At 45.2% G+C, this 24,347-nt stretch overlaps 2 protein-coding genes across 3 annotated transcripts in view; both read left to right on the top strand.

Annotated features, from left to right (window-relative positions):
• The window catches only part of OSBPL5 (oxysterol binding protein like 5), a 140,878-nt gene extending 129,291 nt beyond the window's left edge, over positions 1-11,587 (top strand). The window contains exons 16-22 of the mRNA XM_082317114.1: positions 826-915; positions 3,700-3,836; positions 6,477-6,662; positions 7,202-7,340; positions 8,520-8,649; positions 9,327-9,429; positions 10,470-11,587. Of these exons, the coding sequence (XP_082173240.1) occupies positions 826-915; positions 3,700-3,836; positions 6,477-6,662; positions 7,202-7,340; positions 8,520-8,649; positions 9,327-9,429; positions 10,470-10,605 (921 nt within the window). The 3' untranslated portion in view covers positions 10,606-11,587. The remainder of the gene's footprint in view (positions 1-825; positions 916-3,699; positions 3,837-6,476; positions 6,663-7,201; positions 7,341-8,519; positions 8,650-9,326; positions 9,430-10,469) is intronic.
• A 2,022-nt stretch (positions 11,588-13,609) lies between these two features.
• Positions 13,610-24,115, top strand: LOC309593109 (uncharacterized protein). 2 transcript variants are annotated; one of them, XM_082317250.1, is made up of 11 exons: positions 13,652-13,687; positions 14,558-14,587; positions 15,079-15,172; positions 16,001-16,132; positions 16,341-16,452; positions 17,058-17,131; positions 17,830-17,928; positions 18,927-18,961; positions 21,699-22,028; positions 22,506-22,554; positions 23,383-24,115. In XM_082317250.1, exons 1-11 carry the CDS (start codon positions 13,658-13,660, stop codon positions 23,676-23,678), a joined length of 1,281 nt encoding a protein of 426 aa, XP_082173376.1. In that variant the 5' UTR covers positions 13,652-13,657; the 3' UTR covers positions 23,679-24,115. The 2 variants fall into 2 exon arrangements, with proteins under 2 accessions (XP_082173377.1, XP_082173376.1); XM_082317251.1 differs by lacking the exon at positions 14,558-14,587 and having other exon boundaries at positions 13,610-13,687.
• The last annotated feature ends 232 nt before the right edge of the window (positions 24,116-24,347 follow it).

Raw genomic sequence — 24,347 nt, 5'->3', positions numbered from 1 at the left:
GTAAACCCCAGAACTTTGTTATTAATTTGTATATGTACCAATTCTCTGCTGGATTGCATACACTGATTCTTGAGATACTTGTGATTTCTTTTTCCGTGGGAGTTGTGGGAAACTTGGGTTTATATTGTTATTAAAAAGAAAAAGTTCCTCTGCACAAACGTTATTGGAAAGTGGCTGCTAAAATGTCTGAAGAAAAGTTGTGTGGTATGAATGGAAGAGCTGGTCACTCTATCATTGCTGTTTCCTGTGTTTGACAGGCAGGAGGTGAGGGGAATTTTCCATTGTTCTGAGAATCTTTTCCTTGACTCTGGAAATACCCTTTTTCGTTTTTTGTTTGCTGCTGATGCGAGCTTCTTCACACTGGAGTGTGCCACACTGCTGTTGCTGTCCCATAAGCAGGAAACGTCACCAACTGCATTAGTGCTGCTCCTTTTCTTTTGACAAGGCTGCAAGTATAAGGGTGCAAACTGTAATGTGATTCTGGACAGTGGGAAGGACTTGCCCCCGTACACTTATCCTGATGTCTAGCTGACAATAAATGTATTTGCAATGAAGGCAAGGCCTTGCACTGCTGGATGTTAATGCACCTGAAGGCTTATCTCCCTTCCTGCAGTTCCTGCAGTGATTTTGGTATTGCAAACAAAAGGAGGAGGGCACAATGCTCGACAGTCAAAATCCGTGTTAGAATTCATTCTGCCTTTCCCCAGAAATAGTGGAAATCAAGCAGGTTGCACTTGCTTTCCCTCCTGCTGCATCACTGTGTTTGGATCCCTTCCAGTTTTCGCTAGACTGATCATATTTTCTATTTCTATTCTCCCCTGACAGCCTTTCTTCGGTGGCAGCGCAAGCATTAATCAAATCTCTGGGAAGATTAAATCAGGAGAAGAAGTGTTAGCAAGTCTCAATGGACACTGGGTAACATACGATAATCGAAGTTGCTGACAGTTTAAGCGCGCATGGCAGCAGGGTGCGTGGGAGGACTGGCAGCCCTTGGCAGGCTCCCTGCCTTGGAGCGGGGGCTGTGGAGGGCCGTGTCCTGCCTCTTCCCGCCATCCCCAGGGAGCACAGGCGAGCAGAGCTTTCCCGGCCACACCTCTCAAGGTCATTTACGCTTCCGTAGTCCCATCCACCTGCAGTGCGAGTAACACTTGCGCTCCCAGAGCCTGGGCCAAAGCTGGGACCAGTGAGGTGCGTTTCCGTCGAAGCCAGTGGCTCTGTGTTTAGAGTCCCAGGCTTAGGACAAGCACTGATGGCAGGGGACGTAGTGTGTCTTACGTGTGATTGTGAAAATCATGAGGCTTCCTTTTGTCTTGCGTTTAATACTTCCCCAGCTATGGCAGTATCAGGGAAGAACTTCATGGGGTTTTAAATTCATTATTTTCACAGCACACCTTTGTGATAGAAGATGGTTATTCCTCTGTTCATGAGATGAAGGACCAAGAGGCAGATTCTGTGAGGGTCTATCTGCATGGGCAGCTCAGAATAGTCAGCAGAGCAGCTAGCACCTTTGCACACCTAGTATCCACAAGTGAATCATTGAAGGCATCCTTAAGCCAAAATCCAGCAAGAATAAGGTTGCACGATGAAGGATGTAGACTAGAGTTTTGGTTGGGAACTCCTGGTAACTGAGGCAAAAGCTGTGAGCCCTGGCTTTGGGCTGGACACTTAGGTATTATCTCAGCTACAGTTAGACTTCTACATCTTCATTATAGTTGACTTACGCTCCCTTTCCAGTCCATGGAAATTGTCACTCCTGAGACAAGATTTGTCTCATCCTAAAAGGAAGTACTTAAAGTAAGTCAGGTGAAATGTGCCTGGATAAAGCCCTTTCTATAGTGAGGTCCTAACCACAGCGTAGCCTTCCCCTCAGGCAATCCATCTTTTTACATAAAATGCTAATGATCATTTTGAAATTGGGAGATTTGTCCTTTCTAGGTGTATACAAGGAGATTTGCTCCCTGTGCCTGGGTAGCTTTTCCATTCTGAGCTCCCTTTCCCGCGGGATGAGCCTTGGCAATTGTGAGTTGTGCTGAACAGTGGAGTACCTTGTCTGCGGTGGGTCCTGTGAACACCATCCACGAGAGCATGTAATCGAGTGGCTCTCCTGGGGCACCGAGCCACACGGTTGCGTGCTGCTCAGCTGCCAGCCTTCTGTGTTTGGGTTTTATCAGCCTGAAAATAATTTATTCCTCCCTTGTTCTTTGTGCTGGTTGTTTGTGGTGCACAAAATTAGAATTATGTATAAAAGAAGTTAAATGGCTTTGAAAGGGTGGCTCCATAAGCCGCTGTTTGCAGTTGCATGCTGTGAATAGAGTAGCTGCTGTGCAGCGGTAGGGACGTTGTTTGTTCTCCTCCCTCCCCGCTGAGAGTATTGGCCGGCTCTCCTGAGCTCTGCAGGCTTTTCTCTGGCACCATCCGGTTTCCTGACAGAAACCCTCGCAGCTGAAAGGCTAATTCTCTGCCTCAGGACCTGAAAACCCACCTGAATGAAGAAGGGAAGCAAATCCCAATGCTTCTCAGCCCCAGGATCAATGCAGCAGCTGAGGACTTGTATATACACCCCTTAGAGATGCACGTAGTGATGTTTGATAATGCCTGCCTGCCTCCTCCCATCCACAGCTGGGGGGCTTTTGGGGACCTGAGATCTGGCCTGGAACTGACGCCTCAGGACATGGCAGAGGAATTCCTGAGGGAGACTTTGAGGAGGGATGAGAGTCCCTCAGGGCTGAAGGAGTTTCACAGCTGAAGATGTGGGAAGTGGACTTGGAGACATGCATCAAGGGACTGTGGCAGGGGAAGAAATGCAGCAGCTGGGACGCAAAGAAACTAGGCAGCAACAGGCAAAGCCAATAGACGTGACCTAAATAAGGTTTGCATGATACTCGTACCATGTCCAGGCAGCTGAATGGCACCAGTGCACATGCTGTTGAGCACCTGTAATCGTCTGATTCATTCCACTTGCAGTCAGCGTCGTGCTGTTCACTACATGCTCTGTAAACTACCCTGTCTGGCTCCATGGCATTGCTGCGCCTGTGAGCAAGGCTGGGAAGCAGCTTAGATAAGCAGGGACACAGCAATATTGTCTACCCAGCCTCAGATCAGAGAAGTGCTGCTTAATAGTTGGTTGCCAACTAAATTGACAAGGAATAAGGATGAAAGACCCCTGGCATTTTGAAGTGCTAAATGAAATTCAGGAGCAATAATAGAAAAACCTGTCTAAACTGAAAAAAAAATGTGAAATAGTATCTCAGCTTCCCTCTGCTGTCTAGAGAGGATGGTATTTCAGCAGGCTCTGTGTGAGATTTCAGCACTGAGGAATAGAAGAAAGACTGGAAAAGAAGCTAGGGATCTTGTTTATATGTGCTGGGTGGTACCTAGGAGGAACAGTGGGGAAAGAAGAGCGTCTTAGGGCCTCTGTGGGTACCCTTGCCTGGAGACAAGACTAACAAAGGGGACCGGGTCCCTTTCTAATTCTTCTGTGATTAATTCAGGCAGTGTTTCTGGGAATGCCTCGCCTTGTGAATGTTAGAAACTTTCAGGAAGTGTTCAGTGAGATTTAATGGGATAGAGGAGGAAAGAAGGCTTCCAACCAAGCCCTATCCCTGATCATCATCTGGAAGCAGCTTCCATTTGTCAGGATTATTTTCTGCCTTGTGTTTCTGATTGTCATTAACCTTTTCACTTAATTTTCCTTCTCAGGATGGGGAAGTGCATATAAATGAGTTGAAAAATGGGAATGCGGAAATGTTCTGGAACCCGACCAGTGAAGTACGAAGGCAGAGACTGAAGCGCCATATTGTGCTGTTTGAGGAGCAGACGGACTTTGAGTCGGAGAGGTAAGGAGCCCTGGGAACATCTCGCTTCCGCTTTCCCCGCTGGAAACAGGGCTCTGATCACAAGACTCCGGTTCCTCCGCACAGTCCTGGAAAGGCAGTGACCCTCTTTGCCTGCACATATTACCCAGCCATTTACCTGGTTTTTTCCAGTCTATTAACTCTGGAGTATTTCAGTGAAGTATAGCTCTGAAATAACCAGGGAACTGGGCTGAGAAATAGTGGAGGCTACATTTTACCTGCTAAAATAACAACTCTCCCTGAACTCCAGAGATCATGAATGGAGTCTCTGTAACTGCTGGAACATTTTATGGAAGGGCAAGATGTCAATCTGAGGTTGGATGTCTTGTTAAAAAGGGTTGTTTCAACCACAGGCTCTTAAACTAGATGCAGGAATCATGTGGAAAGTCCTGGCATGAGCAGAGCAGTAGTTTGAACCACATAACAGGATTTTATGAGAGAATGTAATTAAACAGATGTTTAACCCTGCCTCATAATCTCAGCTGAGATCTCCAATGAATTATGCACCAGTTTTTTTAGGGTAATGTAGATTACCTAAAAATATAGTCCTGGCACATGACTTAGGAAATGGAAGGAATGACTACCTGATGCAATGAGCGTCCCCGAGCCAGTTCTTGAGCAAGAACAGCTAGAGCAACATCATGTGGCGCTGGCTCCAAACCAACTACTCCTGCCACCTCACCAATGTGGTTAGCCAGTACCAGCTAACATCCCAAGCCAGATTCCCCTTTTTTATGGGTAAGGAAGGAGATTGCACGAAAATAAAAACACATGAACGTTTAGTTTGTTCTGGGCAGCAGTGGACATTATGGGCAATAAAGTCTGTATTTGTAACTTACAGTCGTGCAGTTGCCATTGTCACAGAGCAGAGCTGACTGCAGCACATTTCTCTATTAATCTTCTGAAGAAGATTCTTTTAAAGGAGAAGAGAAATCTCGGTCTTGTGGACAAAGAATCTCCATTTCTTTGTTTACCAGGGTACTGCCAGAGCTGACTCCCTTTGCTACATCAGAGATTAATAATGATACATGCATCCAGGGGAAGGAGGCAAAAGGAAAAATTCTAGAGATCCCTAACAGACATTCCACCGAGCTCCAGTTGTATGCTGACAGTTGCATGAATAAATTACCATCTAATCCAGGTTATGTTCTGCCTGAGTTGCTTCGTCTTTCCTGCAGTGCTGAAAATCACCTATTTTTCACAAATGCTGGAGAGTCTCTGAAGCTTGTACCATTATGCAGCTCACCGTGGAGGGTCTCATTGTCTGACACATGCATCTCTTGATGGAGTAATTCACCCTTGTCACACAATTTTGTGCGTGTCCCTCTGAGGTTCTTAGAATTAGAGGACTCGCTCTTTACACCACCGCATTCCTTAGGACTGACTCTTTACGCCACCGCAGTATTTTCTCTGGCCGTTATTTTCACTCCTCCCTCCCCCACCCCCATCACTTTGAGTTTGAATTGAGTTTCCTTCCTTTGTTTCTGGGAGAAGAGACTCATACACAGGACAATGGGAGTGACGTGTCAAAAAGGACAGGAAAGTGTTCCTCTGCCTTCAGTTAATTATCTAAGAAGCTGCTGTTTTGGAAGCACTGTGTTAATGTATGGTGATAGAAATATACTGAAAGCATCAGTATTCCTTTTAAATTAAGAGCTTCACAGCAAGCTCCAAATTAAGTGCAGTAATGTATTCAGCTTCTAAATGGAGGACTGGTGTTTTGTGGAGCTGGGAATACTGGAACAGCCTGGATCTCCAGTGCCTATTCTAACCACTAAACCACTCGGTAATGTTTTGGGAGGGCTAGCTGCTAATCTCAGAAGTATTTCCAATCTGAAATGAAGATTAGAGTGCTCGGATTAGAGGAACTGTGCAGAGGCCTATCACAGTTTGGCTATATTAAAAAAAAAGGTAATGCTTTTTCTCTCATAAAAGGCACATCCCCTCCTCTGGGCAGAGGCTCAGTGAGACATCATATAGCAGATCACGTATCTTTTGGCAGCTGAAAGCAAGTGCAAATGAAAGCCTGTGTTCGTGCTTGCAGTTTGTGAGCGCAAGGACATGTCCGTTTCTTGCAGATTTAATCAGCTTCCTACAGATCTGGTTGCTAATCCTATATAGAAGTACAACATTGCATGTGCAGCTGCAAGCCGTGCACATTAATTCATTTTCCAATGCTTCTAAACTTTAAATATAAAGCCTTTGTTACAGGGATAGACATTAACACAAAGGCTCCTAAACATAAATGATTGAAAGGGTGAGAAAGATAACAGATTCTCCATTACACATCAGTCACCTCTAAAGAGGCCGCTGACCTCAGTGAATTGAGCATAACTATCTTACAGCTCGCACAGACAGCACTGAAGTTTTTAGTCAATATTGTATGTGATGTTATCTATGGGAAAGTTCCCCTGTTCTTCAGTAAATCATTGTATACAGCATTCAGTGTTGCCATTCTCATAACGTTCCTTTAATATACAAGCCAAAACTGAGGCTGAGCAATGCTGTTACAGTTCCTCTGGAGTATCAATAGACCAGAAATGTGTCTGCTCTGAGGTTCCAGCTGGCAAAATGCATTGTTGGTTTTAAGGTGGTTTAACTTGCTTCCCTGCTTGTTTCTAGGCTTTGGCAGCACGTTACCAGTGCAATAAACAAAGGCGATCAACACAAGGCGACGCAGGAAAAATTTGTGCTGGAAGAGGAGCAGAGGAATGCTGCCCGGGAGCGGAGAGAGAACGGCACAGAATGGAAACCGCTGCTCTTCCGGCACGATGCCACAACTAATGAATGGCGCTACAAATACGAGGAGTGAGTGGTGGGGCTGGGGGTTATGAACAGACCTCGCTGCTTGAGTCCCCAAGGATGCAAGCAAGGTTACAGATCTGTAATTCGGGTCCTGCCATTCCCCCAAATTATGCCCTGGGCTTGCTCTTTCTGAGCTCCGTGTCATTATTAGAATACATACTCCTGATACTTATTGGGAATAGCTGGAAATGAGGGCTTGGCAATGGAAAATCTATGCCATTGGTACAAACCCCTATTGCTGCAATCAAGTGTGGAATCATTTAGCAGAGATTTTCTGCACTGTGCGAGCAGAGTTGACAGCTGTGCTCTCCTCCCCTGGCAAGAAGGGTGAAGCCTCTGGAGACTGAACCCCCCTCATTTATTGCTAGGAACTGTGAATGTAGAGGGAAATATCTGTTACTCCTCACACTGCATCCGTGGAAACTCTGGTTACTGTCAGGGATGAATGCCTGCCCTGATGCGTGCGGAATTAGTGTATTGCTCTTAACACACCTGGTGTGGGATTCTTGCTTTTCTGATGTTTTTTCCTTTGGTCTCAAAAGTTTAAGACCTTGGGATCCTTTGAACGACATTGCCCAATTTGAGAAGAATGGGATACTTCAGACCATGGAAAGACACTTATCCACAAGGATGTCAAACCACAAAACAACATGCATAAACAATCAAATTACACGGCACAAGGTAAAAAGCCTGCTTTGGGGAATTTAATATTCTTTATGATTGTTTAGATACACAGCCCTTTTCTGCAGCATTTTCATGTAAGCACGGCATAGGCTGGAAGGTTTGTTTTGGGTAAATATAGCTTACGATTCTAGACCTGCAATATTATACCATCATTAACTCCAAATAATTATAATTCTTGGTTGACATATCCTATCCATTTTGGCATTTTTCTTCCGCCCAGTGTTAGTGATAGTGACCCTTTTACTGGGTTTTGCACATGACTGAGCTGAACTTCACTGTTCAGTGTTTCCAAAGCAGAAAACTTCCCATAGTGAGGGTGTGAGCAAGGTTTTGGAGTACACGACTGAGATCCTGCAACTTCAATTTCAGTCTTTGCCATCTGCCTTTATGACTTACTTCCTCTTAGGCAATACAAGAAACCTCTCTCCATCCTTTCCCTTAAACAGAGATGATACTTTCTTATTTCATTGCATTCATCTTTGGAGTAATATATGTAATTCATAAAATGCTTTGTAAATGTAGAACTGCTGAACTAGCTAGGTATAACCCGTATTACACTGAAGAACTCATATCTTATTATGTACATAGACTTTTCTTTTATAATACCCCAAATCTGAATGTCTCTGAAACAATGGAAAAGTTGAGGTTCATAACTGCTTTTCAGACCCTCCAGTGAGAAGTTTGAATCATTGTGTTTGGTTTACCCATCTGAGAGGTAGGGAGGAACTTTCCAAAGTGCATCAAGAAATTAAGCATAAAAGTTCTGTGATATTTAAATCCTTCAGGCACCTTCTGAAAAGTCTTCCCCGGGAAATTTGATTCTAAATTTTTCTTCTTTTGATCCCTTCTCTTATGTATCTGGTTGGTGGGTACACAAGTCAGCAAAAGAACTATGAAGTTCATCACTAGTATGTGTCAGTTAAAGCTACAACAAGAATAATTTGGATGAGTGTCTTATGGATGTTACCATTTGAGGAAATGCTTCTGTACGGGGCATGGGTGTAATATCGTTAAGTAGCTGCCAGGAGTCCAACTACTAGGAGTTGCTGAGAAAGCAATCAAACTTCGCAGTCTCACAGATATTCCCCAGCACCCTGAATTATTTTGTTTAAAGGTAAACACAAGAGTCTTCAATTTGACAGTGACCGAGTCTCCTTTAATCCCTGTTTTATCCAGAGGTCTGCCAAAGACTGCAGGCGCCGCAAAACCAGCGATCAGCCGTCCAACCACAGCCAGAATACAGAGAGCAGCTGTTCAACGCCAGAGTCGGTGCAGGAGCTCTCAGATGATGATGGCAAGTATTTGGGTATCACTGGGTCAGGCTTTAATGTTCTTCCCTCAGTACCTTATTCCTTCAGCCAGCCCTGGGACATTTCCCAGCCCAGTTAATGCCACGGGCCCATAGCCTACAGGCAAACGCAGACAATGTTCTGCTTTTCTATTCTCCGTATGTACTTCTAGCTCTCTATCTGCTTTATGCTATCCATGCCAACAAGGGCTTCCCAACTCCTGGCACAAACATGTTGGAAATATACACTGAAATTCTAATAGGTACAAGCCGGCATGAACATGTTGGAAAAATACACTGACATTCCAGTCGACAGCTAGGAAACGGGCTTCATTTCTCATTCCCTTTTCTCAGCCTTTGTTGGAAGTAACCTTGAATGTTTCAGAGATGGAGGCAGGTATGAGCACTCCATTCCCCTCCCCTCAGCTGGGGAGGATGCTGCAAAAATTGTTTCCTGAGAGCCAAGAAGGAGCCCCAGGCCAGTGTCACAAGACCTGTTCCATTGACCTGTGTCTTTGGGGTGGAAGATTATGTCCCCAGTCTCCTTCTCCCCAGGTTTCCTCCTGAGAGTGTCCCCCCTGGCAGTGACAATTTGATCACAGCCAGCCACTTGCTGGGTGAACCTGGTTTGTGTTTCATCACCACCGCCAGAGATGGTGATGCAAAACATAATGTCCTTCAATACTTTGCTGCAGGGTTTGAAAGCCTGTGCGCTCAGTGTGGGAAAGAAATGAATCACCTGAAGGAAATTCATTCAGCCGTCTTATCCCTACAGAGGGCCCAACAGGACATACACAGGTAACCATTTTCTCTCATCAAATCAGTGATCTCAATGGGCTAAAAATAACCTGTGGCATTAACTCCTCCTGCAGCGGCCTTTGGAGCGTCCTTATCAGCTGCAGGGGTGCAGTTAACAACTGTTTCAATAGGTAACCTATTAACACATTGGAAAGGCAAAGCCACCCCCTACTTGAAACAGTGAGGAAATCTCTTCCTCTTAAGACTCCCTTTATGGGGCAAAAAGTGTCACCTCAGCATGTTAAGCATCTCCTGGCACTTGCAACTGCAAAACAGCTGCAGAAGTTGGGAGGGGCTGGGCCAGGTCCTGGCTATAAATAAATCTCTGCTAGGCAAGAAGGCGTGGGATCTCCCTTCTCATCAAGTATGTTATGAATTTTCTCAGTTTGCTGCAGAGATGCAGGCGTGTGGTCTGAAAACTGGGCTCCATGGGTGAAAAGCCCTAAATTCCCACTTTTTGTATAGAATGCTAGTTGCTGTCTGAGGTAAGCAGTGAGCACACCTGCTTAACCTACTGCTGGCAAAGGGCTTTGCACTGCAGACCCCTGTGGGGAGGGCAGGGGAGGTATTAACTACTACATCTGCTCCAGGGAGCCCTGCTGATTTCCCTTCTGCATGAGGAGTATTATCCAGCCCTCCCGAGGCTTTGGTGGGGTGGGATCACGCATGAGGCCCACCATTTCTGGATGCCGGAGCCATTGGTGACATGGCTTTAGCTTTTCTCTGCTGCTCTTGGGGTTGTCCGGGGCCAATTCTTGTATTTGGGAAGATGAGGTTTGTGAGCGGGTGCTGGATGAAGAGATTTCTTGGGGTTTGTGCCCTTACACCTTGTCATGCCAACCAGCATGCTCTGCCTGATCCAGCAGCAGCCAGAAGTACTTACCTTTCTGTTAAAAAGAGGGGAGGTAAAGTTGGCAGGACACAGTGCTGTACCCGTGAGGGTGTCTCTGAAGTACAGTGTGGAAGCTCTGGGTACGGGCATACGTGTGAATGCACGCCTCCCTACGACACCCAAATAAACATACTGCTTTCTTTTCCAGAAACCTCAGTGCTCTGAACAAAAAGTCCTTCCACAGGAAGGTCTCTTCTGAAAGCTTCCTCCTGGACTCTCGCTGTTGGTTTCTCCTCTGCATCTTTCTTACGTGTCAACTATTCATTAATTATGTCTTCAAATAAAATCACTACGTTTGGCAGCAATAATGATTACTGGCTGCAGGAGGGGGCCACTCGCGCAAGGAGCCCAGCGAGGCACCAAAGCACTTTAGAACCAACGCGGCAGAGGTGGAAGAAAGTTGAAAAACGAGGTTAAAAAGGGACCTAGGAACCTGCAAAACTTTGTTCCTGCAGATTATGTCATTTTTGCCTTTTACATGTACATCTTCAAGGACCTCTTAACCTGTATGGGCCTTAATGCTGAAGCCAAATGTAGCTTTAATTGTGCAATTTGTTTTCTATGTCTTGTCATTTTCTGATGCAATTAATAATTACCCGGCAGTATTGGTACCCCCAAAATGGTAAACACCCCAGCATTTTGGAAAGGTCATGTCAGCCTGGTTCATAGCTCTACGAGTGAGGGAGTGCAGTTGGGGAGCTATAAAGAGCTGATGTCCACGGTGCCTGTCCGGCTGCCTTGAATTATGGGAGGGAGTGCACTTGGTCCAAAAAATCCACCCCCGGGCTATTATGTCATGATCTGTTTTGTCAGCACACACAGAATGGGACCTCAGGATGTGTTTTATTTTCCATTCCACGGGAACTGTAAATATGCACAACTTCCTAGAGCCTTCCCTTTAGGAAATGGGAAGTATTCAGTGAAAGCTCTTCGTTTGGTTACGGAGCTGACTGGTGTCCTGGACCAGGCCCATCGAGCGTAATGTCAGACACGCCTGTTCGTAAAACCTGGTCACTTATTATTATTGTTATTATTTGCTATATGGCTGTTTTATAATATCACACACTAGCATTGTAGAGAGGAATCCACTGCCCCAGGATAGGTGAGAAGGACGGGAGCGATATAGGTGTACGTGTGTTCGGTCGTAGGCACGTTTATTGTCAAAGGTTAGGAAGGAGGAAGGGTTTTGCCACTGCATTGTTCAACTCTGTTAATAGTCTTCCTATTTTACACCATTTTTTAAAGATTTGCAATATTTTCTGTAGACTGCGGACAATACTAAGCCTTTCTTTTCTGGCCTGAAGTAGTTCCAAGTGGTAAGTACTGCTATATATACAGCCTTAAAATACTTAGTGGTGGTGCCAGTCTGGGCTATCTTTCAATGTAAATGTTTCCAAATTTTTAAGTACATTCCTCGTCATATTCCCCAGTTAGGGGAAACCTGTTTGTGCTTGATATGTTGAAATAAAACTACACACAACTTTCAGTGGCAGTCTATCTGCAAAATTATTTGTGTGTTTGAACTCGGTTTTGTATTTTATAGCATTTTGCAAGTAAACAGGTCTCAGGCCATGCTTTTTAGAGGAAAAGCTACAGGAAAAGGCCTTCAAGAATCTCAGACATAGGCTGTAAGTTAGAACAGCAATAGCATTTTGATACCACTCTGGCTCAAATTGTCCATGTCTTCTAATTGTAGCAACTTCCTCAAAATAGAAAGAAAAGATTTTCACTGTTGTACATGTAAATGTACAGACTTGTCTTGGACTTAGAAAACCTTTATGTTAAGGAGGTAGCTTGACAACAGAGAATAGATAGTTCCATGGAGAGAACCACAACTCTCTGACATGAACAGACAGGATAAGAGCCGGCATCCGGCAGCTGACATTCGAGAAGTAGATCACTAAAGGGTGAGAGCGATTTCCTTATTAGCAAAAGTCTCCAGAAAACCAAAGGATTCTTCATCCTTGAGGAATCATCCTTGAAGAATGTCAACATCATCAATCCAGATCAGGTGCCCTTTTGAAGGAAGTCATCCTGGTCACTCCTTTCAGAGGAAGTCTGACCCGTGCCACATGCAGCGTAAACCTCGGTGAGAGGGGGTCCCCCTGGTCTCTGCCTGTGGAAGAATGTCCAGCCACTAATAATGCCTGCCTGGCTACGCAAAGTCCCGTATGCACCTTGAAAGCCTTTGCTCCTAATGCTGTGCAGACACGTCTGCTAATTTCCTGCCTAAATCTCCCTTTGAATGCTTCAGCAAGTCAGCACATCTCTGGCCTGTCAGCACAGCCGTCCTCATCACACACATCCCCCTGTGGGACCACGTTTTTGAGTTAATGATAGGAGCCTCTCCTCTTCTGTAGGGATATTTGCATCTCTTGGGTACAAATGTATTCTGGGTTTGAGAAATAGTTCCTAAAAAAAGAAAAATCCCCCAACCCACCTGAACCAAAGAGAAGCAGTGCTGAACAGGAAGCCTTCAGTAGGTGTAAAGCGAATGCTTGACATTCTTTGGATCGCTTCCATTTTACTAAACTACGCACCCACAGGGATTTCACTGGGACTTGTTACTGCAGTTAAACAAAACAAATGCTGTTACCACGAGAGGAGCAGTTCAATGAAAGAAACTATTAACCTACATAAACTAATTACGCATCAGCAGAGGAGGAGTTTCCAACATTTACTGCTGCTGCCACAGGGCATTAAAAAATAGTCCAAAATGGAACAATCTATAAATCTCTGTGCCATTAATTTTAATCCAATTTCAACATCTGGAGGTGAATGTTTCTACATGCCAGTTATGCCCACATGGAGGATGAAAGGTATTCTTGAGGAAAATCGTGGCCAGAAATGTTCTGTCTCTAGGAGGAATAACTGCTGGTGAAAAAGTTAAGAGCCCTTTCAGGGCTTTAGAAAACCCAGTTATGCACCCAGTTTATGCGTTTTTGGAAAAATTCTTCTTCCGTCCTTTGCCTCTCTTTTTCGTGATCGGCGAGTAGCCCTTCAGCAACAACACGTGAGGTTTGGGTGGAGAGACACGAATCGGGCCATTTCCTAACATGGTTTCCTCCTGCTGCTAATAGGTGCAAAGCCTGGTACCAGGGCATGTCATAACTCACGACGTCGTCTTCCTTGCCGGCTACGGGTGGGCAGTGCGCTACCGGGTCCCACACTCTCCGCCCGCCGCGCTTCTCCTCCCCGCGGGCTCTGAAGGCCCCGAGCGGCGGGGGCGGGGGGCGGCCGCGGCCCGCCCCGGGGGCGGATAAAGGGGCGGTGGCAGCGCCGCGGAGTTGTGCCGAGAGGAGCGGAGCGCTCAGTGGAGCCGTGCCGAGTGCTGCTATGGGAGCCGGAGCGGTGGCGGGGCTGCTGGTGAGTGCCGGGCCGGGGCGGGCGGAATCTCGGGCCGGGGCTCGTCCGCCACCTGCTCGCCGCGGCAAATCCCTCCCTTTGAGAGGGGAAAAAAAAAAAAAAACACGTTTAAAACAACTTCCTTCAAGTCCAGCGTGGAGGAGCCTTGTGGGGTTTTCTACCCTCCTCTTCCTCACGAGACTTTAGTAACTTCCCTTAACTTTTACTTAGTGTTGCCTGAAGTTTTGGGAATCCCGAGTTAACGCAGCTCTCCTAAACCTGGAAAGGATAAGGAAGCGCAGCTGCCGTGGGGGTAAACCCAGCGCCAGACTCGGCCCCAGGTTGCGGGGAGCCCCCTGAGCGTGGGGGGGGGGGGGGGGGGGGGGGGGGCAGGTGGCGCCTCGCCCTAGCGCAGCCGCTGCCGCCCTTCCTTCTCTCCTCGGGAAAAAGAAAATTACAAGTCAGGAGTGAGCTCTTTACTAGTCCTCACGTTATCTGATTGTCAAATTGGTGGTTTTCTAAACTGCGCGGTTATGGGGAAGACTTTCAGTCCCCCGGGGAGAGAGTTGAAAGAGCGGAGCTGCGGGAGCCGGGACTCTCGGTTTCAGTTTAGAAATTGGCCGCAGATGGCAATTAGCGACGGGGAGCTCCGCGGCCGTCCCTTCCCCTCCTCCTGCCTCTGCCTCGCCGCTTTCTCGCGTGTGCGCTAAGCCAGGGATGTACGGCGGGGGCCCGGCGCCGCGGCACGGCAGCTCCCCGCCCCGCTCCTGGCGCAGCAGCCGGCCTCCCGCGCCGGCGGGTTGGGCAGCGCCGCCTCGCCGCCGGGCGCCCCGCGTGGGGTGCGCATCCCGCAGGCCGCTTTAAAGAAAACCCTAAAAAACCCGCCACCAGGTTCCCGATGGAAGTACTCCTGTGACTACAGTAAGTTATTTTTGTTAATGACTCAACTCCTTGCCTTCTGGTAAAGATTACAGAGCCAGCGAGAAATGTTGGATGGGATCTCTGGGGCGTTTCCTCCATTTTGCTGGAGGAGACTAATACTGACCCTCCTGAATTAAAAAGACTGGAGGAGGGAGAAACGCCTCCTTTGCACAAGGCAGAAGTCTCAGCCTCTGAAGTTCAATTGCAGTGAATTGGTAAAAAGTGAATAGAAGTTTAAAATGGAGGTGGGGATGTGGGGCAATGGTTGCCTAAAGCCCATCAGCCGCTACATGGTGCTGCTCTAACCCCAGCCTCGTGAATGTAGTTACCGCTGTGAGCAGCACACTTAGCAGAAATTAGTTTGGGTTTCCTTTGTGGTTTCCCATAAACTTCTGAATGTGTTTTCAAGTCTTTACAGGAACGTCTCCCCGAGATGGTTATCGTGTCCTGGGAGGATGAATCACTCAAACACCTGTTTGTCTCTGCTGTAGGTTACGCTGCTGATAATGGCTGGAACCGGAGCAGAGGACTGCAGGGAGGGAGAATACTTAAATGAAGGTCTTTGCTGCCTATCTTGTCCAGCAGGTAAGACTTCAGGCGGTTACAGCTGATGACGGCCGTGTTTTTTTCGCTATGGAGATGACTGCGTCACTGTTGGTTTTTTTTTACACTTCATCCCGTGAAAGCGTAAGCCCAGTTGGAGCTGTGGTGGCTTCTTGGTGCTGTTAAGGCCGGACTCCATTTTGAAGCCCCTTGCGCAATAGGCGATGACTGGGAGATATGCTTGGCAGCAAGCCAGGAAACCTCTGCCCGTGGTTGAGGATGAGGTGTTCAAAGTTGGGTGTGTGTTTGGCTTTGTGTTTTTTTTTTTCTTTTTTAAAAAAAAAAAAGTTAGTTAGCACAAAGACCAGACCTAGGGGAATTCTGATATTTCTGTATCCGGAGGTAAAACTTTGATTTGACTTTGTTCTCCACTCCTTGCTCAATGTGTGCACAGTTAACAAGCTTTGTGCCAAGAAGCATCCTGCCCTTAGGTAGTAAGGGAGGGCTATTAGGTGTATTTGAGGATAATTCAGACGAAGGAGAAGAGAGGTTTCTACAAGCAATTCTCCCTGTGCCTGCCATGCTCCTTCAGAGGACTGACTCTGTGGTGAGTCATCATCATCCCCGGTGTGTCCTGGCAGAGGCCTGGCTCGATGCCTCGTTTGCCACCGCTCCCTGCCTGAGCGGCAAGCTGCGAACGTGCCTCCCGACGTGGCTGCGCTGCTCAGTTCACGTGGTGTACCGCTCGCTTGCAAGGAGAGGTTGAACTTTCACCAAAAATGGCTTTGCGTTGTAACATCCTGTTATAATCCTCTGCCTGTTAAATGACCCCTTGAGACTGCTGCCGCTGCCGGTTCTCCTCTTCCACAGGTACTTACGTTGCTCAGCATTGCAGTGCTTCGCATTTGAGAGGAAGGTGCATCCCTTGCATCGAAGGAGAGGGTTATACCGCCCATGAGAACGGCTTGGAAGAATGCTTGCCGTGCAGGCAGTGCAAAGAGGGTACCAAGCACAATTTTGATGAAACCTTAACCCTTTTCCCCTTTTTTAATGCGGAAAGCCTGGTCCTCTGGTTTTTTGCAATTCCAGTCATTGAGAATATTGAACTTATAAATAAATAAATTGCCTTTATGGCCTGAGTATAATTTTTGCGCAGTTATAGAGAGTCACAACTTTTATATTTATTTTGTAATTTATATTTTATTTTTAGATCAGATAACTTTGAGACCCTGTACTCTGATGCATGATACTGAATGCCAATGCAAACAAGGGTATTTCTGCCCTGTTGAGGGCTGTGAAATATGTCAGAGATGCAGTACAATGTAAGTTTGATAATGAATATAAGTGACTGTTTTCCTTCTAGGGACCATTAGAGCTGTGGCCCAATCTGTGCCAATACGTAACACACGTTATTAAGCTGTAAATAATTGCCCTGAAACCAAATGGCATTATTCATGCATTTAAATTTTAGGTGTCAAAACACGTGAGGTTGAGACCTAGAAAGATACGGATTTCGGTATTGTTGTGCTTGTTGCTTATGGCTGTAAGCTTACACTTTTCTTGTCTTCAGATTAGTACTTCCCCACATACACACTTGAATGAGCTTTGTAGCAGCCAGTCCAAAATTTCGAGAGGTAGAACCACCTGTTGAAGGAAACTACCTGTGCATGAATAATGCATCTACTCGATGGGTTTTTTTTTTCCCCTGCCACTTAGAGGCTAACATACATGAGCTTTATCTGCTTTGCTTCTATTTAATCTTGTAGTATTATCTTGGGCTGTTTAAAGGTGCACTTCTAACAAAGTTATCTGTTTATGCATGTTCTGTTCATGTCTCTAAGCTCTGCCTGGAAAAACAACGGGCCTGGGCAGAGCTGCATATTGCTCTGGAAATGTTGATACAATCGTGTGTTGCCATCCACTTCAGGTGTCCAGAAGGGAAAGAAATTGTGCAGAACTGCAACGCTACTATGGACCTAGGATGTGGCTTACCCGATCAAGGTCTGGTACACAAATACAAATCAGCTTGGTCTGTGGCTTCAGGCTAATAACACCAGAGCAGCCTGTTAAACAGTGGTTTGAACTACTGTAACGTGTTTCAGAGCTTCTGTATTTTGATCTAGGAATTACTTGCTAGAGACAAGTTCTCAAAGGGGTTGGAGTGACAAACCATCTTAAATTTCACTCAGTGAAAAGCTACATGTATTGCCAGGGTTTTCAAAGTTGCAACAGTGATGCTGTTGAAAGTTAGGATAATGCAAAGATTTCCTTCATGTTTTCTATGTCTGAGAAGCTGCATATGGAGTGGCTTTCTCTTCTGCTGGTAGATGGCTTCTGCCAGACTAGAGAAAGAAGGAACTGACACTACCAACGCTACAGCGCCTGAAGCTCGCTGCCATCTTTTGCATACTTGTTTCCCTGTTCTCTTAAATATCTCTTCAGAAAGCCTTGTAGAAGTTGTATTGCAGCTCTGTACGGAATCCCCTGCTGCCTTTGGGATAATGATGTGCAGTGCGAATGAGGACTTGCATGTTCAGGTCAGCTGATAGTCCCAGTGCCTTTTCCAGGACAAGCTAGCTGGGTCATTGTACGACTGCTGAGCTTAGGTTGTTCTCTAGGACAGCAGGGAAGACTTGCACTTCAGAATATCTTGTTTGGGGACTGCTTCAGCACTAATTTTATTCCTTTCTCGTTTGCAGGAAGCACAGCTCTTGTTTGTGCTATCGTGATTATTTTGGTGGTTGTTGGTGGTGGTTTGGTGCTGTTCTTTGTATGTAGAAAGCTGAAGAGTGACAAAGGTAACTGCTTGATTACTATCCATAAACTTTCTGGAACTAGGCAAAGCATGCACTAAGACTATCCCTGGTTTTTGTGTTACTTTTTAGGGGACCTGTTTAAGCTCGAGCTCATTTAGTATGTGATTCAATTAAGTAACTCGTGTATAATGGAGACTAGTCTTGTTCAGTAAATAAAATGCGTAAACTTTAACTATGAGCTTTCTTCCTTTGCCGACAGATGCCTTTGCTTCAAAGCAAGATTAGTGTAATGTCCTTAAAAGGACTCTTCCTATCTACTTGCATTGTATTGGCAAAGAGTGAGAAAAATCTGTGTGAGAGCTCAGACTTATGGGGCAAGAAGTAGCAACTAATTAGATAATTAACTGCTTTCATTCACTGTGTTTGGCTGTGGAGATTTTTTTTCTACAAATTGTTTTCCTTTCATTATCTGAGCCTCTTAACACGAATGTTAGGTTGATAAGTCCTGTATGAATTAATTTTATTTTTTTTAGTGGGAATGGAGATGTTTTCCTGAGAAACTTTTCTTTCCACTACTGCATATTAAATTGTTTTGCAACTTGTTTAGTTAGAACAATGTTGAAAACTATTCTGAATTTTGAATGTTAACTTTGTTCAAATTATGTCTTGCTGATTGTATTGCAGTAAAGACAATTTCTGCCTTTTCTTTGTATTGCAATAGCCCATAAAAATGCTAAGAAGCATAAGCTGGAGGGGCGGGGGTTGAAAGAGTGGCTTAAAAGCCAAACCGCATCTTGTGGTCTGTATTTTACGAAGTGGGACTCTTCATCCCCTGTATGGAGGCACAGGGTTTGTGCTGTTGCTGGATGCTAAGGGAAGTGCTCTCATGAAATGTGTGTAACAGGTCAAGGAATGGCTTGTATTAGAGCTTTCGTTTGTGTTACAAATGTGTCTACTGCATACAAATCTTGTGTGAATTCAGCTATGTTTAAGTTGCTGCAATTCCTAAAAGTTTCTTAGACACTTACCTTGTTTTACAGCTGCTTCAACTGATAAAGATGCAGAGAAAGGCCTGGTAAGTATATAATGGATCAAGTGTTTCATCTCAGTTTTGCGCAGCTTAATTGTACCTGATACACAGCTCTCAGTTCTTGTCTCGCTGTAGACCTCTGGTAGGATGCGTTCCTGTGATGCAACAAGTTGTGATTCATACAGGGCCAGATGTTAGCAAGGGCCTGATGCATTCATTAGCTGCATGTGTCCACTGCAGTTGGCCTTTCCAGTACTTCCCGTGGAAACATTCCAGAGCCTGTGGCCAGGATGTTTTGGAAGTGGAAAACAATTATGCTAAGTGCAAGCTTTCACTTCAAACTTGCTCCAAGTGATGCCTTGATCGAATTAGTTCTTTGCTGCTTCATGCATGTATTCCCCAGACAATGTCAGATATTGCTTCCCTGCATGGTGGTGTTCTAGCTTTCCTTGCATTTTGACTACAACATTCTCGTAAGACTTACTTCTCTTGATCCAGCAAAGTGACTGAGTCTTCCTGCCTTTGGGCTCATGTCACAACCTACAGACCAGGACCTGGCAGTCTAACATCTTGGTCCTAGACGGTCCCATAAGACAAGGGGTTCAGGGCTCAGAGCATACCAGTTCAGAAGTACATCCCTGAAAGGGTTTACCAAGCTCAGGCTGGCTGCTGGCATATGTTCCACTTTAAAGCTAGGCTCACCCTGGTCTCTTGTAGTCAAACACTATTTCAGAGCCTTACTGTTTCAGTCTAAAAAGATTGCTAGTCTAGCATTTTGCAAGATAAATACAAGACTAGCTTGTATTTAGCTAGTCTAGTTTTAACTTTTCTGTTTAGAAGCTTCACTCCTAACAGCACAGTGAGGCAAAAACGAGCTCAGTCTTCACTAGTGGAGTTAATGATGTGTAACACCAAATTGTAAAACAAATGTTTGTCTTGATGAGGATTTAAGAAAAGCATTCAGATTCCTCTCATAGCATGTGTACCGCACCACCTTCTCCCTGCTGCCTTTCTTGTCCCCCACCCAATGCATGCATTACTCACATGGTGCGTGAGCTCTCGTCTAATCTTACTAGTTAGACATTTCAAGTAATTAAATGCATCTTAATTATGTCACACGTACTTGAAGACTGAAGAAACAGAATTGAAAGATCTGTTAAAAACATCACCTTAAACTCTTCTCTTTTTTAAGGTCCATAAGTGGCTCAAATATGTGAATCACCCATGGGTTTTTGTTGGGTTGTGTCTCCCCTCACGCCCTGGACAGATTTGCAGCACTTCGTCTATTTGTAGAAGCTGATGAAGAAACATGACAGAAAACCTGGTCAAAATGCTGTAGCATAGGAATAGGCAAATATCTCTTTAGTTTGAATAAAATGGTAGTAGAATAGTGCAATCACAAATTGGTGCATGGTGACACTTAGCTCTGATGTAAGAGTTGTCACGGACTTGAGTTGCAATGTCTGCACACTTGGAGTGTTCATGCTACTGTAACAAAAACCTTATTTGCTAAGGAGAGTTACACTGATGCAGTCCTGCGACCAGGCATTTTGGCACCAACATGCTGTCCTTCCCAAAGTACCAGTGAATTTATACTGCTGTAAAAAAAAAAAAAAAAAAATACTGCTGATACTTTTATTTCATTCAAAAATAGAGCAGCAGCTATTAGTCAGCCATGGTGTGTACCTTCTGTTGCTCAGTTACCTATTTAAGAACTATTCTGTATAAATAGGATCAACTTGTTTAACCTGTTTGCACCCTTAAACAGAAAGTGGATTCAGTGAGGATGATGTGCAACTACATGTGTGATGCATGGGGTGGTCCCCCTCACATCCCTGCTTACGGATGCTGGTCACTTGATGATGTCACACATGGGTCACTGACCTTGTGCAAACAGAAATCACACTGGCTTACGCTCATGGGGGAACTGTACCTTAACAAACACAAGTCTCATTGGAAAAACAATTGCTCCTCTCCCTCATTTTCCACCTTAAAAAAAAATAAATCCTAAAGCATTCCAGTTTTAGCACTAGCTGATATGCTAGATAGATGCTGGTCTGCTTTCTACTCATACTGTTCTTAATGAGTTGGAGCTATGCTCCCTGGTATATGCTTGTTTAATGTATTGACAATGCTGAAAACAACGCAGCCCTCCTCACTTGCTTTTCTCTTTATCCCCTCACAAAAGCTATGCAATGTGCATTGGTGCTCACTGGCTTCTCTCAACTGATTCTGGTTTGCGAATCCGCCAGAAAAACTCATCAAGCCAAAAAAAGCCCAAGCTAGCACACTTACATGGAGTTGACAGGCTATTATCAGCTCTGCAAAAGCACTGACAGTATCAGCCTTGATATAAACATAGGCTTGAGGCCCCTGTTGCTGTTAGGTCAGCTCAGGTGCAGCAAGGCAATTTAATTTCCTCCTGCCTCAGGAGGGGTTGCATACCTTCCATGCCTAGAGAGGAGCAAGCAGCAATGCACGCCAGTGAAAACATTAGGAAAAGTTTCCTGCGTTTGTTGTGGAGGTAGCCTGTGAGCCTTACCCCACAGTCCAGTGAGAGCAGAACAGCCAGCATAAGCGGAGAGTTTACGCTCTGAAACCATTTGAAATCCAAGTCTATAAAAGCTGTAAATTTTGCATGTTTGTAACTTTGCCAAATTAGCAGCTCTTCTATTATTTCTCTGACATCTGGTGGCTTCAAGTATTCTATTTTCTTCCTCCCGACTGTCCTTGAAGGCCTACCTATGAAACATCTCTTAAAATATGTTCTTATTCTTTACAGGAGTCTGAGGGCAGTACTGAAAGCCTCATTTTGCCAGAAGTGGAGGCACCTGCAAATAATGCAGCCAACCCAGAGGGTGAGAACTCCGGTGAGAGCCCAGAGGGCCAAGCGCAAACCAGCATTAACTTGGAAGACACATCACCAGAGAAAGAGTGTGTTGCGCTTTCTGGACGGGGTACCGTCCTGTGCAGGGGTTGGAGGCGCCACATGAAAAGGTGCTGGAGGAGGATCGCTGAGTCTTCACTACCAGCAAAAACTGGGCAGAATCCTGCTTTTCATCAGAATGCCCCGTCTAACGTACCAAGTGGTAGGATGCCAGCAAATCATATGGTAAGTGTGTGTGTGTGAAATTATCATTGCATTTTCTCTGATACACGTGTAATTTTAGTTGAGGTCTTAACTATTCCTTGAGCGATAGATGCTGCTTTCAGGCAGAACAATAGGGAAGAGGAGGCTTTGCCTTAAGGATGTAATAGAAAGTATGGGAAGGGATATCTTGGGAAAGCAAACTTCAGTCCCTCATTTAATCTGCTCTCTCTCATCTCCCTGTTCAATATTTACACAGAAGCTATTCTTTTGCAATAGCAACAAATGCGTTGCCTTATTGCTTCACTTCAGAGCTAGTAGCATGGCTGTTTCAGCCTGCAATTTTCTTTACTCAAATACCTTCAGCTGTACTGTGAAATCTGCCCCCTCCTCCCCCTTATTGGCATGTGTGCTGTGGAAGCGAGCTATCAAGTAGGTCAGGAATAATCATGAGTGAAGCGCTCTGATGCATTGGAGTAATGGTCTAATTTTGTGTTACAGGTACGAGAACCAAAGTGTCGAATAATTGTTAAAGATCTCTCTCAAAAAGGTAAATATTCCATAAATTGGCAGTACTTGGAGTTTGTTTTTTTCCTGATGACTTTAGTCTACTTAAGGAATAGTGTAGAGAGGCTAATGAATATTGCTTAGAGCTATAAGGCTTTCAGTTTATTGTAAAATATGCTGAAACAGGATTATTACTACATTTGACAGAAGCCGTAATCCCTGTGGCGAACTATCGTACTTCAAAGCATGGCTTTTCTGCATGGGAGTACAGTGCAGTCACACTTTTAAGAGTGGTACAAAATTTTTTTGTATGTTTTAAACAAGTCTGCATTGTAGCAGTGTATGCTGCTTTAATGGGTGAGGTGTAGGTCAGAGCAGGAGATCTTTCTGTCAAATGTCCGCTCAGATGAAAGACCGCATCGAATTCCCATACATCTGTCTGTACCCAGCAAGTTGATGTGCTGGATGTCCAAGCAATGGTTTTTGCTCATGCTGGTCTCGGCGTGGCAAACCTATTCCAGTAGCATACTGAAGTGGTTAAAGCCTACTGTTGAGTAGCCCTATAAAGCTTAACTGAAGACATGCAGGCCAATTAAACCTTCTTCAAAACCACCTTTACTGAATGGTGTCTCATCTTAAGAAACCACTTTTGAGATACATAGATTGATACCTTTAGCTTCTTTCAAGATCGCTCAGTAGGAAACCTATTTGTCCTACTGCTTTTGAGGTGCCAAATCTGCTCTTGCTGCTGCTGTTTGGTCTGTGCATGTATTGGCTGAAAACTAATGGGAAAGCATGTGCATTAGCTATGAAAGAAATCTGTATTTTAAAACCTAAGCTGATGTGTGTTGTGTCGTTTTTTTTCTTTCAGAACTGAGAGATAGCTTTGAGGCCTTTATAAATGAAGTACCACCGAAAAAATGGAAGCGGCTTATGAGAACTCATCTGCAGGAAAATGATATTGTTAAAATTATTTATGACTTTCCTAATGATATAGAAGAGCAATTTTATCAGATGCTTCTCATGTGGAAAAACACACTGGGAGAGAAACAATGTATTATTAAGTTACTGGATGAGTTAAGGTATCTCGATACCAAGGCTTATGATAACGTATTGAACACTTTAAAAAGTAATAACATTATAAGTAAATTAGAAGCTACAGATTAATGTTTACGATGAACTTCAAAAATGCTCCTGTGTACATATATATGTTTACAAACCTCCTGTAAATGAGGACATCAACAAACTGCTAGTAAAAGTGATGGCATGGACTTGATATCCTCCTCACCTTCACGCGGGGAGCTGGAAGTGATTTAACCCCGTCGGTGTTAACACGGACTCCGGTTGTGATGTTAACTAAGGTCTTTTGAGTTGTACGATATTAAACTCAGGTGCCGGACGCCAGCTCGGAATCAAGGAGCTCCAGCTGGCGTTTCCCTTCATGTGAGGCAGGACCGTGCTGTTTGAACCTGGGCAGCGGGAATGAAGAGGCTGCTGCTGTTTTTGAGAGGATTGCAGTGCTTTGGTTTCAGAAACGATTGTCTTTTGTTTTGTATTGGTATGATCAGAACCGTTATGTTTGAAGCACAGCAATAAAAGCCCGGTTGCGCCAGAAGCTGGGGTTGACTCCTGGACTTTCTTGCCCGAGGGTGGGAGGTGTTGTCAGGGGAGCCCGTTCGCGTCGGTTTTTGTGGCCGCCCGGCTGTGGTAAACCCCTGCGACACAACGGCGGCTCCTGAGGAGAGCCCGGCCGCGCGACGACCGCCCAACGGCCGCCCGCTTGGCGGGAAGGCGGTGTGGGCGGTGCTTCCCCCGTTGCCGTGGTGACGCGGGGAG

Source organism: Platalea leucorodia (assembly GCF_965183815.1).
Source record: "Platalea leucorodia genome assembly, chromosome: 7".
Classification (NCBI taxonomy): Eukaryota; Metazoa; Chordata; class Aves; order Pelecaniformes; family Threskiornithidae; genus Platalea; species Platalea leucorodia.
The sequence above is the reverse complement of the archived record's forward strand: the minus strand, read 5'-3'. Positions and strand labels throughout refer to the sequence as shown.

Bases quoted from the DNA above. Each gene is read 5' to 3' on its own strand.
- LOC309593109 (XM_082317250.1), top strand. From the start codon at position 13,658: ATGGGAGCCGGAGCGGTGGCGGGGCTGCTG. The intron at 22,029-22,505 runs GTAAGTGTGTGT...TTTGTGTTACAG, and splicing joins GGATGCCAGCAAATCATATG to GTACGAGAACCAAAGTGTCG. The intron at 22,555-23,382 runs GTAAATATTCCA...TTTTTCTTTCAG, and splicing joins TAAAGATCTCTCTCAAAAAG to AACTGAGAGATAGCTTTGAG.